The sequence below is a fragment of the Galleria mellonella genome, unplaced genomic scaffold (assembly GCF_026898425.1).
Source record: "Galleria mellonella isolate WM207_F2 unplaced genomic scaffold, CSIRO_AGI_GalMel_v1 utg284, whole genome shotgun sequence".
Taxonomy (NCBI): domain Eukaryota; kingdom Metazoa; phylum Arthropoda; class Insecta; order Lepidoptera; family Pyralidae; genus Galleria; species Galleria mellonella.
Genome location: NW_026442065.1, coordinates 1,218,306 through 1,236,473, shown reverse-complemented (window position 1 = coordinate 1,236,473; position 18,168 = coordinate 1,218,306). Strand labels below are relative to the sequence as shown.

General features: G+C 33.5%; 2 protein-coding genes across 2 annotated transcripts; both read left to right on the top strand.

The window, feature by feature from the left end:
• Positions 1-7,753: 7,753 nt before the first annotated feature.
• On the top strand, positions 7,754-9,092 carry LOC116413319 (uncharacterized). Its single transcript, XM_031911753.2, has one exon. It carries the CDS (start codon positions 8,061-8,063, stop codon positions 9,090-9,092), a length of 1,032 nt encoding a protein of 343 aa, XP_031767613.2. The 5' UTR covers positions 7,754-8,060.
• A 112-nt stretch (positions 9,093-9,204) lies between these two features.
• Positions 9,205-17,750, top strand: LOC128200839 (uncharacterized). Its single transcript, XM_052895545.1, has 3 exons — positions 9,205-10,639; positions 11,093-11,292; positions 17,634-17,750. The coding sequence occupies exons 1-3, from the start codon at positions 9,205-9,207 to the stop codon at positions 17,748-17,750; spliced, it is 1,752 nt and encodes a 583-aa protein (XP_052751505.1).
• Positions 17,751-18,168: the final 418 nt, after the last annotated feature.

Here is an 18,168-nt window from a genome sequence, read left to right as displayed (position 1 = left end):
CACAAGGCCTGTTTTTATTCCAGAAAATCTTACAGCCAAGAAAAAAAGATTGTTTTACCTCGCACGTGTATTCGCAAGTAGTAATGGTTACAAATATTGTTGGTCATCAAAAGGAAAGATATTTATTCGGGAAACGGATGGGGCTGCTTTTCACATAATAAATGATGAAGTTGATCTACAAAAGTTGGATAAAAAACAATGACTAATTTGTTATGGTTATCGGAATTTGTTGCATACATTTATGTTTTTCCTCTTTTATATAGTCTTTAGTTTGTTTATCATCCTAACCACTCATTGTAATACTAAGAAAATACACAGTTTTACAACAAATAATACGTCTTCCATACTTACACATTCACACACAAAGCATACATTCACTGTTCCAAAGTCTTGGAGTATGACTTATAATAATACTACACATTACACTAACATACACCATCGTATATCAATACAGACATCTACAAAAACAATCACTTGCAAAAACGATGCACTATGTCAAATAGTAAAAATACCCGTGTGGAATTCTCTCGTTTCTTGTACAATCGTAATTATATTAAATTCAAATTATGGATGATCTATCACGCATAAATTCGGATATAGAATTGATTGCAGTTTCTAATGCATATGTTTGTTCCCCTGAAAACTGTGCAAAATATTTAATTAATGCAAATAGATTCTTAAAAGTGTTACATGTTAATATAAGGAGTATCGGCAATACTAATAATTTTGAAAACCTTACAATTTTAATGCACAGACTATCTTTTGATCTTGACATACTTATTCTATCTGAGTGTTGGTTAAGTAAATGTCCTAATATTCCGTAGATGAGAGGATTTAGGTCTTTCTCTACAAACTGTAATAATCAAAACGATGGCGTCGTTGTGTATATACGGATCAATATTGAAGCTACTGTTGAAAAACCAAACTTAATAGACGCTAATTGCTTGGTTATTAAAATTCCCAAGAGTATAGTAATCTTAGCAGTTTACAGATCGCATGCATATAAAAAAATTGAGAACTTTATCAACTCTCTTGATGCACTGCTACTGTCACTACGATCACATACTACGGTGGCTCTAATTGGCGATTTAAACATTAATATTATACCCAATAACTTGGACCCTCATTCAGATATTTACCAAAATCTAACTTTATCCCACGGTATGTTGCCTGCGCATCTTTTTCCCACTAGAATCCAAAGCTGCTTGGATCATGTCGTACTTAAATCCAATAAAAAATCAACTACACTGGTTTTAGACTCTCTTGTTACTGATCATGCACCCGTAATTTATTGCTGCGAATTAGGTCATGACATTTTGAATGTTACTTATGCTCATACAGATAGAAAATTTAATATAATGGCTTGTGTTAATGAACTAGAACATTTCGACTTCTCTAATATACTATATTGCTCTGATCCTGAGACTGCATCTAACTTATTAGTCAATATTGTATCTTCTGCCGTTAAAAAACATACTCTCTACAAAAAAGTTTCTAATAAATACAAGAATCTCAAGCCATGGATTACTCCAGGTTTATTGAGATGTATTAGACACAGGGATAACTTGTATCGTAAAACTAAAAATCAACCGAATAATGAAACTTTAATTGTTATATACAAACGGTATAAACAATATTGTAACTCTTTGCTAAAAAAGGTTAAACGTAGTTACGAACGAGTCGAATTTCAAAAACATAAAAAGAATCCGAAGGAGACTTGGAATCTTATTAAAAGACTTGCTAATATAAACAATAAAATTTTGTCGTGTCATAAAGAACTTCTATCGCTTCATAAAGACCCTATTGATGCTGTGAACTCAGTTAATAAATACTTTGTACAAATTGGTGAGAATCTAGCAACAAAAATACAATGTAACAATAGTTTAAACAGTGTGTGCCAAAGCCACAAGCCTGAATTAACTGAGCCAAACTCGATGGTTTTGTTAAATACTGATAAGGAAGAAATTGAAGGAGTAATAATAGGATTAAAAGATAATGTTGCTACAGGTTGGGATGATATTCCCTCGTCTTTAATAAAAGCTGCTAAGCATGTATTAATCCCTGTTCTTAATTATGTTCTCAATTTATGTATTTCTAGTGGTATCTTCCCAAAAGTTTTCAAAAAAGCAATCGTACACCCAATCTTCAAGGGTGGAGATAAAGATAGCATTAATAATTATAGACCCATTTCAGTTTTGTCTGCCCTTTCAAAAATCTTTGAAAAGATACTAAATAAACGTTTGCTTCAATATCTTGATGTTAAAAACATACTTGCTCCTAATCAGTTTGGTTTTAGATCTGGAAGATCAACAGAGGACGCGGTTCTTGAGCTAACTAGTTTAATTGCCGATGATTTTAACAATAAACTTAAGTCTCTTTGTATCTTCCTTGATCTATCTAAAGCATTCGACACTGTCTCAGTCCCTATCCTTCTTTCCAAACTTCAATACTTGGGTGTTCGAGGTATAGCCATAAAATTGTTTCAAAGTTACCTTAGTGATAGACATCAAAGTGTTATTATTGATAATATCCTGAGTCATGAGGAATCTGTCAGTTACGGCGTACCACAGGGTAGTGTTCTTGGGCCTACCTTGTTTTTGATATATATCAATGATTTATGCAAAATGTCCCTTCCAAATTGTAACATAATAACATATGCCGATGACACAGCTTTGATAATTCATGGGCATGATTGGGCGGAGGCCCGATCTCATGCTGAATCTGCTTTGTTTATTGTTTCAAACTGGTTGGCACAAAACCTTCTAACGCTAAACTTAAATAAAACCAAATTAGTAACATTTTCTCCCAACAAGATCTCCCAACCAGACACATCTTTTAAAATACTAGCACACAAATGTAATACCATAGGTAATTCTGATTGTGATTGCCTCTCTATATCACGAACAGACAATTTCAAATACCTTGGTGTAATTGTAGATAGTATGCTGTCTTGGAATAGACATATTGAATCTGTAATCACACGTGTTAGAAAGCTAATTTACGTTTTTAAAAAATTGAGAAATGGTGCTGATTTCAAAATTTTGAAAACTGCCTATTTTGCACTTGCACAATCCATTATTGGTTATTGTATAACTGCATGGGGAGCTTTTAATAAAACGCAAATGCTAAGATTGGAAAGAGCTCAGCGAGCAGTATTAAAAGTTATGGCTTTTAAACCCATCAGGTATCCAACAAAAGATCTGTTCGCACTATGGAAAGTAAATAGTGTAAGAAAGTTATTTGTACTGATGTCCATACTGCGTAAACATAAGTCCCTTCCATATGATTCCTTATTACTTATAGACAAAAGAATTACTTATAAAGTTTGTAAAATTGATAAATGTCGTTTAGATGTAGTGAACCGTCAATATAAGTACATGAGTAACAAGTTATATAATAAAATAAATATGTTATTAACAATATATCCACTTTCTTTACGTGATTGCAAAATAAAATTGATTAATTGGCTAATGACTCTTGAATATGATGATGTCGAATCATTGATCAAGGTTTAATTATTAAAATTAAACATGCACATACACACACACACACACACACATGCTCGCACACGCACGCACGCACGCACGCGCACAAACACACACACACACACACACACACACACACACACTCGTACAAAATCCATTGATTAGTTTTATTTTTAGTAATTTTATTAATTTTCTCCTGTGTTATTGTTATTTAAATTTTGTACCGCATGTTATGGAGCGGGCGTTAATAGCTGCGACACAGTCTCTTTGTGACTAATGCAGTTATTATCGAACCTACAAAAAACTGTAAATTAAGCTAAGGATCCCAAATAAACATTTTTATTTTATTTTATTTATTTAAACCAAATTTCATAGATACATAGATACCCTTTATTGTTTCTTCCAAAAGATTACAATAGTAAACTTATTATAGATACAAACAATTATAAGAAATTATCACAGTGAGAAAACAATGGGCGAGCTTATCGCTTAAAGCGATCTCTTTCAGGCAACCTTCGCATAGAGAGGAGTAAATATAAACAGTTTAATCGGAGACACGATGAAAATTCTGTTTTCAAACGCTTTTATAATGATTGGTTAAGCCGTTAAGGTGGCATGCAAACAAAAAATTCGGTCTATTGCGGTCTACAGTACAATTTTGTCTAAAAATAACACACACACACACACACATATACGTCTTACATATTCGCGTGTCGAAATCATATATTGGACGTATTCAGTTAAGAATGACACATATCTGTCTCACATTTTCGTGTGTCGAACTCAAATAGCACTAATTATTCGATATTAAATATTGTATGTCGACTATATAGACTGGTGTACATATATTAAATATATTCAGAAGTGGGGTCTTGCACCTTGTACATGTATGAGTAAATAGTGTAAAGTTTCCGGCGTGTGTTTACACAGCACGTCTCATATTCGCAACCCTGCGGGTTGTCATTATGTCGAACGGCGCTTTGATATGGCTGTAATATCTAGTTTAATATACGTCTTACATATTCGCGTGTCGAAATCATATATTGAACGTATTCAGTTAAGAATGACACATATCTGTCTCATATTTTCGTGTGTCGAATTCAAATAGCACTAATTATTCGATATTAAATATTGTATGTTGATATAGACTGATATACATATCTGGAATATATTCAGAAGTGGGGTCTTGCACCTTGTACATGCATGGGTAAATAGTGTAAAGTTTCCGGCGTGTGTTTACACAGCACGTCTCATATTCGCAACCCTGCGGGTTGTCATTACGTCGAACGGCGCTTTGATACGGCTGTAATATCTCGTTTAATCGCCACCTGCCGAGCGGGTTAATTTAATTAAGTTATACGCCTGCGTTGAACACGTTAATATGTTTGTGTTTTGAATTCACGCTATTCTATAATATAATCAAGTGGCAGTAATATAATATCTGTACGATAGAGTATTGATGTGTTCAAGAGGTTCTAAAATTGTATCTATTAATTATTATTGATTTTGATGATTCTTTTTTTGATATTAATAAATTTTATATATAATTACTTCAGTTGTGTTTATATATAATTAGTTCGTCTTATATTAATTAATGTTGTAACGAAAGAAGCTGCAGTACTAGCGTTTGTTCTAAATTCAAATAATTTAAATTTAGTACATCAATGATTACTTCTCGTCGTTCATAGATGCATCTTATTTGGTCTATATTAAAAATGGTGGAAATAATTAGTAGATATTAAATTTGTCACGTTTAAAGCATGATTGAATAAAGGGCATCTAAATATCCAATCATCTGAATACTTAAACATACTACATATTTATAATATTAGTAGGATTATCAATGAAATGAATTATACAATTATACAATGAAGTAACTATGAACATATAATTAAATTATCATTAAATTTTTATATATTCATATATAACAAAAAAAAATATTTATATATATTCTTTATTGCACTTGTAAATTACATAGTTGAATATCGTGAGCAAGGGTGGACTTATTTCTGACAGAGATCTCTTCCAGTCAACTCGATACAGTTGGAAAGCATGTCATTAGCGAGCAGCTGAAGTGCACGGGTGCTGTAAGAACAACTACTAACACTAACTAAAATAAAATAAAATAAAAATAAATACGAATAACTATTAATACTAATCAATATATAAATAAACACTTAAATGAAATATATATATATATATATATATATATATATATATTAGAATATTACATAAATACATATACTACAAACAAATATACATATAATATTAATAATGTTTATTTATTTTTCACACAATTTTTTGAGTACAATAAAACATTTAAATTAATACCATAGATATATCAAAGTTGTGGAGAACTGGTGGCTGAACTGAATATCCGAAGAACCTGTATCATAAGCCACCAGGTCTCTTCCCTGGCATGAAACAGTTTATGGTAATACATACAATAGAGAACTCAAAAGTTGTTAGGCGTAGTAGAAACAAATACAATACGTACACATGAAATGAAAACACGTATATACATATAGTTATATGATATTTAAATATTTAAATAACAATCAGGCATAACTGGATATACATTAGTAAGTAAAGGCAAGGTTATTATGGACGCTAAGGCAGAATGAAAAGAAAAATAAAATTATATACTGGGAATTAACCGATAAGTAAATACCCGATAAGAGTACAATGCTTACGGGAATGCCCCGTAAGCATTGTACTCATACTGATACACACAGCGAGAGACACGCATGCACCTTCAAACACACACATACACGCACACATACATACACACAATTGCACACACACACACACACACATACACACGCGCGCGCGCGCGCACAGACACACACACACACACACACACACACACACACGCACGCACGCACGCATACACACTACATAAGCATGTCTCATTGTATTTCACTGTGATGAATTGTGAAGAGAAATAAATCTATTTACTATTATTATTATTATTGGAGAAGACTTATGGATGATGAAATGATTGAATGATTGATTTCCGATGACGAAACAATGGTCGGTAACAAGTAACGTAGTAAGTGTATTAAATTTCTGTATTTTTATATTATTATAAATAAACAATCATAAAATTCGATACTCTGCAAATAAAAACTTTAATAAAAAAAAGTCATTTTCATTTTTTAAATTTGGAAGCTTCCGATAACCGAAGCATTGAAATAAAAATGTGGAAAACGTGTAACCGAATTGGCAATATTTATTTAATTTACTGTCAACCTCTCGTGGGTTCGCGAGCTCTGACAAATTCAATTGTTAGAGATTTTTTTAATCAACGTGATAGTCTGTCGCCACACAACGTAAATGTTTGGATTGTTTGTTGCACCACTTACATTTATACAGGTACATATTATAAGCAATTTATTCTTTATTCTTTATTGTACACAAAAGGTTATTGAAATGTAAAAACAAACATAATAGTGCACAAGGGCGAGCTTATCTCCAATAGAGATTTCTTCCAGTAAACCCAATATGAGAAAACTGACAGTTCATTAGTAGTTACAGTCATACATGTGTACCAATCGACTTAAATGTTATAGTTAAAAATAAATAAATAAAATATCTTTACTTTAATTTAATTTAGATATTGTTTAAATACAACATTTAATGCACTAAATAGTTTTGTTGCCATTCTATCTCTCGTTCTAAGAACAATCTCTTAACACGTCTTTTTTTCTCATGAATAGGCCTTGCTTGTAAAATAGGACGGTTACCCTGCCTGCACTATTGGTTTACGCTGGCGAGATGTTCGAAGTTTTTTTATTATATTATATCGCATAAAAGTTTAATATTAAAGACAGTGTGTTGTAGCATTTAAGGTTCAAAAATGTTTTTGCTTGATCTGTTTTAGAAATTCAAAGGTCACGTCTTCTTACAACATTGTTTTATTGTGAACTGAAGTAACAATCCCTTTTTACAAATTTTTATATTATAAAACATTAGGTAACGGAGTGTAGTGTGTTTGTATGTGTTAAGTATGGGTGTATGATATATTTGAATGAATGGTAAGGTTACTTAATTATATTAGTGTTTAGCAACCAGTTGTGCGGTTCTTTGTTATCTCTATTGATTCTGACAATATTTACACTGACTCGTGCAATGTTTATTTAAAGTGTCCATTGAAGTTAGAGATAGGCTGTGTTTCATTGAATATTTAAACTGCAGCTTTTGGTTATAATTTCTACCTATTTCAATTTTAAAGCCCATATGTTACTAATACATTGAAAATTATGTCACCTACACAAGTTCACATTCTGTGCTCATCATAATATGGTCATATATTTTCAAAAAACATGTGTTTTGTGTTTACTGCATTATCAAAGTGAAGTTGAATATTAGAATACAAATTGGTAGTGTTTTTGCATCTCGTAATACTATAAAGCAGCAATAATTTAGCAAGATTAAATTGGAACTGACACCCAAGTCTTTACAAATTTTTTAATCTACCCACAATATTTTTGTTTTTTTTGCGTGCCATAATAATACTTTTGTTAGTTGTCAAAATCAGTGTTGCCTGTATAATAGTATAATTTTTTTACCATAATGGCAAAGTGTGGTGGATGCGGAAAATTTTTATCGTCTTTAACATCCGACTCAGTGGTATGCTGCCGTTGTAAATCATGTTATCACCGGGACTGCGTTCGTCTGAATCGCAATTCTAAGATTATTCAGGACTGGACATGCCCCTCATGTAATTCCAAATTGCCACGCCAGGATAATACTGATACGCCTGTGAAGGGTCTAGAAGCTTCTGTGGTTGAACCTCCTGCCTCTACGGAAACTACACCCAAAAAAAATATTGTAGATGCTGCACTGTTGGAAATGATTCGTCTTGAGGTGCAATCAGCAATTTCATCACAAATACCGGTATCAGTTAGCTCATCTTTTGAGAAGGAATTCGCTGACTTGAAAAAAGATATTTCTCTTATACGTGAATTAAAGGAATCCGTGGAATTTATGAGTAAAGAATTTGAGCTTATCAAATCAGAGTTTCACAATAATAGGGAGAAAATTAAAACATTGACTGAAGACAATAACATTCTAAAGTCTAATGTAAGCGACTTATCAGTCAGGCTTGCGCTTCTGGAACAGTATACACGACAGCAGAATATTGAAATTACGGGCATACCAGAAAACAAATCCGAAAACTTGGTTAAGACTGTCCTTCAGTTGGGCACAGTGATATCGAGTGGCATTACCGATAAGGATGTAATATCCGTCTCTCGTATTAGAAAAGTCAATAATAGCAGTAATAGACCGCGATCGGTTGTTGTAAAGCTAAGTGATATTAGAGTCAGAGATGAAATATTGGCAAAAGTTGTTAAATATAACAAAACACATGCTGATAACAAATTAAACTCGCACCATTTAGGATACAGTGGTGCCAAAAGTTCTGTTTATATTTCCGAGCACCTTTCACCTTTAAACAAAGCTATACATGCTGAGACTAGACGGATTGCCCGAGAAAAAGGATATAAATATGTATGGGTTCGTGATGGCAGAATCTTGATTCGTAAAAATGATGAATGCCCTGCCAAACAAATCAAAAACATGGAAATGGTACGACTTTTGTAGTTTATGTAAAACTATATAACCTTATACCCTATAGTATTACTTAAAATTCACTATCTATTATCAAAATTTTCGAGGTATGAGAACAAAACTAAAAAATATTTCTATGTCTAGTATGATTAACAAATATGATGTCATTGTGGCTACTGAAACATGGCTTAACGACAATATAAATAATTCTGAAATATTGAACTCTGATTATGTCGTGTATCGTAGAGATAGGTGTTCGGTTTCAGCTGGCAGAGAGGGCGGTGGAGTACTTGTCGCAGTTTCAAAGTCAATCGAATCTACATGTATAGATGCATGGCAAAGTAATGTTGAGGATATCTGGATACGCTTGAAAATACGGAATGGTAATACCGCAAAGTATCTATTGATATGCGCGGTGTATTTACCGCCACCTGTTACTTTGGCAACTTTAGAGCACTTTGTTGGTAACACTTCAAAGATATTGGACAATGTAGATGATGATGTTATGATTCTCGGAGATTTTAACATTGGATTCATTGAATGGGAGAAAGTAAACATGCAATATGGTTTATCTCCAACCAATTATGGTAATAGTATGGGTTGCACCTTGGTCGATTTTTTATCTCAGTACAATCTGTCTCAGATTAATTATATTAAAAATTGTAACAATAGAATTTTAGATTTAGTTTTAAGTAATGTTCAGCATTGTATAATTGACAGCCCTCTAATACCTATTTCCATTGTGGATCGGTATCATCCACCACTCGAAGTTCAGTTGGATTTTAGATTTACGAAACCTTTAAAAAAGAAACAAGATATTAGATTTAATTTTGCAAGAGCTGATTATGACTTTGTTAACGCTAAACTGGAATTAATTGATTGGAGCTGTCTTCGCAATTCCTCGGATGTCGATGCCTTGGTCAACACTTTTTATATGCACATAAATACAGTTATAAATGAAACAGTACCTGTAGTTAAACCTAGATCGTTAAGGTATCCCATTTGGTTTTCTAGATCCTTAATAAAAATTTTGAAAGAGAAAGAGAAACTTAGGAAACGTTTTAAGATTTACAAAAATGAAAGAGATGAGATTGAAATAAGGTTACTCAATAAGAGAGCACAAGTGTTGATGCGAAAATGTTATGGTTTGTATATTCGAAAGATGGAGGATAACATAGCATCTAACCCTAAACAATTTTGGTCATTTGTACATTCAAAGCGAAGCAATGCATCGTCTTTGCCTTCTGAAATGAGATTAGATGACATATGTATGTCTTCGGGTAATGATATTTGTGATCTTTTTGCGTCATATTTTTCATCTGTTTTCTCATCATATGATTCTTCCACTCATATAAATAATTCCTTTAATCCAACAAACAATTCAGAATCACTATGTACGTTTCCTCAGAGCATCCTAAGCACTCTTACATTCACAGAAAGAGACGTTATGAATGTTATTAGAAAAATTAATAGCAACAAGGGCTGTGGTCCGGATGGTATTCCTCCACTTTTCATTAAAAAATGTGCCTTGAATCTGGTGAAGCCTCTTGCTGTTATATTTAATATCTCAATTAAAACAGGTAGGTATCCAAAACAGTGGAAGGTTGCAAACGTAATTCCAATCCTTAAAAAAGGCAATCCCTCTGATATAAAAAATTATCGTCCAATCTCAATTCTGTCTGCATTTTCTAAAGTTTTTGAATCTTTAATTTATCCTGCTTTAACACGTCATCTACAAGTAATAATTTCGTTTAATCAGCATGGTTTTTGTAATAAAAAATCAACAATAAGCAATTTAGTAACCTATATGAATGATATATGCAAAGAAATAGATTCTAAAAAGCAAGTAGATGCACTATATACCGATTTTAGTAAGGCATTTGATATGGTTAATCATGTTATTTTGGTACGTAAACTATCAATGTGTGGTGTGCATGGATTTTTACTTCGTTGGTTTGAGTCCTACTTAGACAGTAGAGAGTTGAGAGTCGTAGTCAAAGGTTTTACATCTCTTCCTTACAAATCCGTATCAGGAGTACCCCAAGGATCACATTTGGGTCCGATTTTGTTCCTGGTATTTGTAAATGACATCGTCGAGGTTATAAAATATAGTAAATTCTCCCTTTTCGCCGATGATCTTAAATTATATAAGTCCATATCAGTGTCAGAGGACTCTGATCTTTTACAACAAGACCTTCAATCGGTACAAGAGTGGTGTGATGCTAATAGGATGGTTCTAAATTTTTCTAAATGTTACCATATAAAATTTACTCGAAATGTTAATATAATACCCACAAAATATAAATTATTGAATGAGTGCATTGAGGAGGTGGCTAATGTAAGAGACTTGGGAGTGATACTGGATTCAAAACTATCACTTAATGGACATATTGATAATATAGTTAAGAAAGCCAATAAAATGCTCGGATTTCTTAAACGAACTTGTAAAGAATTTAGAGGTGTTAGGCCATTAAAAATACTCTATAACGCATACGTCCGAAGTACACTTGAATATGCTTCTCTGATATGGAATCCCCAATATCAATGTCATATCGATCGTATTGAGAGAGTGCAAAGAAGTTTCACACGTTACTTGGCTTACAAAGATAAATTATGTCCAATAACTGCATCTTATACTGATCGTCTGGAATTCTTCGGGATGAAGTCACTGAGTCAGCGTAGAAAGATTATAGATCTTATAATGTTGTTCAAGATTTTAAATGGCCTTATTTTGATACCTGACGTTGTTAAGGATATACGCTTTATAGTACCACGTAATTTCAATATTAGAACTGCTAAAATAGTTAACACATTTTCAACATACGCTTGTCGTACTAACTTAGGATCCAATTCTCCCCTCAACAGAATGTTATCATCGTATAATAAAGCCGTAAACGTTGACCATGATATCGACATCTTTGGTAATTCTTTAGTGCAGTATACTAGGCTTATTAATAATATGGATTGGTAGTTAGGTCTTTTCTAGTTGTATAATTGTTAGTTAGTATACATTGACGCTTATCTGTGAGAGCTGTATACGCCTTTAATTGATATGTTCATATGGCCTTAAGCTTGGTAGTGAGGAGTAAGATTTTTTTGTTCAAACTTAGATTTAAGCATTTTTAATAGTAGTTTTTCTCTTTTAATTACTAATAATATTGTACATTGTCTGCTTAATTATTGTGAGCATATTGTTGGTGTGTCTTTTATAAATAAATAAATAAATAAATAAATAAATTACCAGAGGGAGACTTTGTACAAAAGTCGATTGCTTAGGTACCTCTGTCCCATTCGTGTTTCTACCGTGAAGCAGTTGTGTTTGCATGGCTGTGTTTCGGTTAAAGGGGATATGGCGTGAATTTACAGGGTACAGAGGAATAACACCTGAGTCCTCAGGAATAGCAACGTATGGGGGGTATCATGGGCGAAACAGTATAGTAAATAGTGTAGGTGACTGTTACCACTTTCCATCAGGTGGACCGTCAGCTTGTTTGCCATTCTAAGTTGTATAAAAAAAAAAAAACTCTGTTATATCCATGGTACTGCTCATGTCTATAGGCAACGGTTACCACTTTTCATCAGGTGGGCCGTCAGCTTGTTTGCCATTCTAAGTTGTATAAAAAAAAAACTCTGTTATGTCCATGGTACTGCTCATGTCTATAGGCGACGGTTACCACTTTTCATCATGTGGGCCGTCAGCTTGTTTGCCATTCTAAGTTGTATAAAAAAAATCCTTTATCTATCTTTATGAACAATATACCGCAAATAGCTACAACAGTGTATATTACCCAAAACAGAGTACGTCTGAGTTGCCTAATCAGTCGCCTCATCTGTGTGCCAGTTAACCAGCTGCATACGCTCGTACCAGTTTAGCGTACTCGGCGTGAAGTTGTGATCGCTTTAGTTATGCCCAACTCGTGTCAAAGGCTTTGACAAACTTGTTTTTGCAGTATAAATATGAAATTTTAAAGCATAACAAGAGTAGGTACTAATTGTTTGATTTTATTTGATAATTCATAGAATTAATTAAATAATAAGTCCATCTAATTATATATTATGAGCTTTGAGAAATATGTGTGGTATTACATTAAAAGATAGAGTAAGAAACAGTGTGATTAGAGAGAAGTGTGGACTGAAAGACGATGTAGTGACAAAAATCGAAAAAGGAATGTTGCGTTGGTTTGGTCATATGGAGAGGATGGATGAAAGAAGAATTACGAAAGAGATTTATCAAGCTAGAATGAATGGAGGTGTCGGTAGGGGCCGCCCTAAACGGACGTATGTTGGCCAAATAGGCGACCATGTATGAAAAGATTGATGAATGTGGAAGAAGCGAAAGAGGTTTGTTTGAGTCGAAGCATTTGGCGTTCCATTGTTTCTGCCTACCCTAATGGGAGACAGGCGTGACAGATATGTATGTATGTATGTATGTATGTCTAAAGAGCAGTAAATGGTATTGTAAATTAGTAAATGAACTGGAATTATACTAAAACATTTATTAATTTATTAAAATAATTAATATTTGGTTATTCCACTTATAAAACCAATTGTTTACGAAAGAGTTTTCTAAGAAAATCAAATAATTCGATCAAAATCTTTAAAACGTAGTTTTGATTTTGGAAAACTTGAGATAACAAATCATAATTTAATGTATGACTTTAGAAAATAAAATATTTTGCAGATACATTTTTTTTATTTTTTTTTTTATTTCACTAAGTGACTATCCTATTAATTGTAAATATAATTATCATCATCCGTTATTATTTGAGAAGTTATAATGCAACATACACATAAATACGTAACTTTTAAAAAAGAACTTCATCCATTTTAAAAGGCCGGCAGTATACCTGCAATACCTCTGGTGTTACGGGTGCTCATAAGCGGCGGTAGATAATTACCATCAGGTGAGCCAGATACCCGGTTACCCCCTGTGTTTATAAAATATATAAAATATAGTCGAATTAAAAATGTGTTCCTTTCAAAAGTGTGTAATGCTTTCCAGCCAGTTTTGGAATAAACCTTTCAACTAGCTTGCTCCTATCGCCGTTTTGAAAGAAAGATTTCGATGGCCAGATGAAAGACAAGAACGTGATTATGTCTTTAGGCCTTTTGAAATATAGAACTCTAAAAGTATCTAACCTACGCCCGTATCTGCAAGTTCAAAGAGTTCTTGCCTTTCAAATAGCTTTAATCCCTTCGACAGTCGGCGGCGACATTTGCCTAATGGCGAGATAAGATAAGCGGCAACCACGCCACGACATCGACGCGACATCCTGAGCCGTTGCTAAATAATTAGTTTAAGTAAGGCTTTGCTTACTTTACTTTGTGAAGGTACGGTTTTTGCCTGTTTAACATTTGGAGAAATGAAAATTTTAGAGTTTGGTCTCAAAACGTTTTCCATTTACCTCTCCTTTGAGCATACGTTTCTCTCTATAAGAGAAGGATGCACTCTACTTTTACGAACCTGTCCGAACTCGGTATCTAGTTATATATCAAGTTTTCCTTTTCTTGTATCGTTGTTTTGGATTTTGTTTCCTTATTTATTTATCTTAAACATTATTGCACCAATTACAAAAGTTATAAATACTTCAGGATCGGCAACGCGCGCGTATTACCTTTGGTCTTGCAGACGTTCATAGGCTACGGTAATCGCTTACCATCGGGTGGACTATATGCTTGTTTGCCACCTCAGTGGTATATAAAAGAAAATTAACAAATTAAATCATAAGATTAAAAGATATAATTAGAGAAATAGTTTAATACATATATTGAAAAAAATAATTTTAAAGTCACTTCAAAATTATTAATGACACATGTGTAACAGACAAGAATTGATGAAAAGAGAAAACTATTTTTTTTTTATTTAAACTTTAATGCATAGTAAAATTCTATGAACATTTGGCGGACTTAACACCGGACGGTGTTCTCCGCCAGGCAACCATTTGGCAAACCGAGAAATTAGTAGGCGGTGCATTATTGAATAGAGGGAAAATAAAGTAATACTTGATATAAACATATAAAGATTAAACTAATATATACAAACACATAATATATTAAATAAAAATATAATAAATACATAAAATATTACTATATTAAACAATTAACTGTAATAGAAGAGCAAATAACAATCTTGACTCAAACCGAGTAACCAGCAAGATTAAAGGAAAAGTGATTTTTCTAAGAAACGGGTGCTCGCAATTTATGTTTAAAAGCTAGTTCGTTCAAATTCCTTTTGTTTCAAATTACACAGCGCAAACCAAACACAGTTTTGCAGCATTAACCTTGATTTTTCCAAGAAATTAACTGAAACGTTATGAATATCAACAAACGTTAACGGAAGTAATTATTTATATCGGCTTTACTGACGTATTTATCTTTGAAATTGATGGACTAGTTTCCACAAGTATTGTATTTTCGCAAACGTATCCAGAACCAAAACCAAACGTAACTATCGGAACTATATCCAATATAATAATTTGTAATCCAAGTTAAACTGAAATAATGTTGTTGTAAAACTTTAAAATAATTGGATCCATTTCCATTTCAGATAGTAAACGAGAATAAATATAGAATAAGTAACTTTTTCGAAATAATATTTCATTCATAAAATTTCGACTCCCAATTATGTCTTTTATTATACAAAACAAGAATCGTTCAAGACAACCAGTCAAAGTTATCACAATGGTATAAAATTTACGGGTGATTTAACGTTGTAAATTTGTTCTTTAAAATGGTTGATTTGGTAATTCAAACTAACTTTTAACTATGGAACAACTGCCAGGATGCAGTTTCTTCGAACAGATACAACATAGGAACCTTCAAAAAAGAGTATACCTATTCCTTCCTAAATGGCCGGCAACATACCTGTAATATCTTTTAATCATAAAATTTCGCCATCAGGTGAACCGCATGATGCTCCGAGAGAAATAATTTTGCAGTCTGAGTGTATTTTGTGTGTATTGTTTAATATTATTGGAGGTTTTGCCTGCTGCCATGCAAGCCTGCCAAGCATGGCAACTGCTGTTGCCATGCTTGGCAGGCGGATTGACAACCGCAGTCATGCTTTAGATGGGCAGCAGCCCCCGCCCACCCTTAGTTGTCTCTTATGACATCCATGGAAAAGGAAGGGGTGGCCTATTCTATGCCGGGACTATACGGCCAAGGGCTAAGGGTTACGGGAGGGCTTATGTTTAGCAGTGAACAGTTAAAGGCTGATATGACGATGATGATGATGATACAATATTATTATTACATAATTGCGTAACAAAATTTTGATATTTCCTTCGTTTGAAATGAAATGAACTTTTATTTAGAACATGGCATCTAAATATTAACCACAAATCACCATAATTTGTAATGCAAAATACATAATTTTAATCGAAACAATATTCCACTTTATTATCATATCTATTAGTTTTAAAAGATAGCTTTTAATCTTAAATTTGCTCTAATACCAAGCAATAATTTTTTTTTATACAACTTAGAATGGCAAGCAATCCGACGGCCCATCTGATGGAAAGTGGTAACCGTCGCCTATAGATATGAGCAGCACCATGGACATGATATAGTTTACTGTTTCGCCCATGATACCCCCCATGCGTTGCCATTCCTGAGGACTCAGGTGTTATTCCTCTGTACCCAGTAAATTCACGCCATATCCCACCCTTCGAACCGAAACACAGCCATGCAAACACAGCTGCTTCACGGTTGAAACACGAATGGGACAGAGGTACCCAAGCAATAGACTTTTATACAAAGTCTCCCTCTGGTAATAATAAGTAAACAAATCTACTCCCATATTTATAGAAGCCCTTTACATATCAATTTTGCCTTACCATCAAAGAGTAACAAACAAACCCACTTCCAAATAATAATAGAAAGGATTTGTATTGATTTGTATGCATAACTTATTACACCTCAATTGACGAATTAAATAATTCTTGCAAGCAACGCTACGACAGGTTATTGGTTAAAGTTGAAATTGAACTATTGACTCTCTAAATCATATTATTGAAAACCGTCCCTTGTAATAGCTTCTCTTCATTCAGAACTCAATCACTTAATGGAAAAGCAATCGATGGAATCGTTTCAATAAATCTACTATAGTTTCAATGGAGTGTTCATCCACTCAAATGCTCTTTGAAGAAGTTCAGTTCGAGACGTCTCTTTATGTGCAGACACGATTTCGAATATTCGTACTTGCATGTTATTAATTAAACATCAAAATGTATCAAATAATATGGCGAATATAAATAAAGTGGAAATAAATAAAGCCAGCCTGAGATAACTACGTTATTTTAGAATACCAAAATTCTAAAGTTGAATCACTATCGCCATTATTCTTGTTATTCAGAATTCTTTTTTATACCACTGAGATGGCAAACAAGCATACGGCCCACCTAATGGTAAACGGTTATCGTAGCTTACATATGCACGCTTGCAATACCAAGGGTATTACGCGTTCGTTGTTTATGCTGTAATCTCTTGGTAAAACCTCGGCAGAGAGCTCATTCCATAACCTGAGTGTTTGTGAGAGAAAATATCTCTGAAACCGCGTTGTACGCGACCATTTAGGTTGTAGAGGATGAGGGTGAAGTCCCCGACGATAGCGAGCCGTACAGTGGTAAAAAGTGGCCGTGGGTAATCATATTGAACAAATCCTCTGAGCACTATCCGTTGTACAAGCGGTAGAACACGCAGAGTGAGGCAAAATCTCTTCTAAGACTTAAGGGTTCGATACCGGTATATTGTATGTTCGATATATTGTAAGCTTGGTACAGTTGACAATTCTCATAGCTCGTCGTTCGCTTGACGCACTGAGTCGAAGAGTTTTGGGTAGTACGTAGATGCTCCCGCCCATAAGTAAAAAAGATATGTTAAATTTAAATATACAAAATTCCGGAGGTAATAATGTATGTTTTATCTCCAAAAAGGGACTTCGACGATGACAAAATCAATGTCGGGCCAATATGGCGTAATATGTTCAAATCGATTTCAAAAAGAAATTTTCAAGATATCGCGCAATACAAACAAAATATATTGGCATTCTCTATCTTTTTGAAACTTGCTCAAGGAGTTTTTGATTACGCGGCTTTTTTTTTTTGTTACT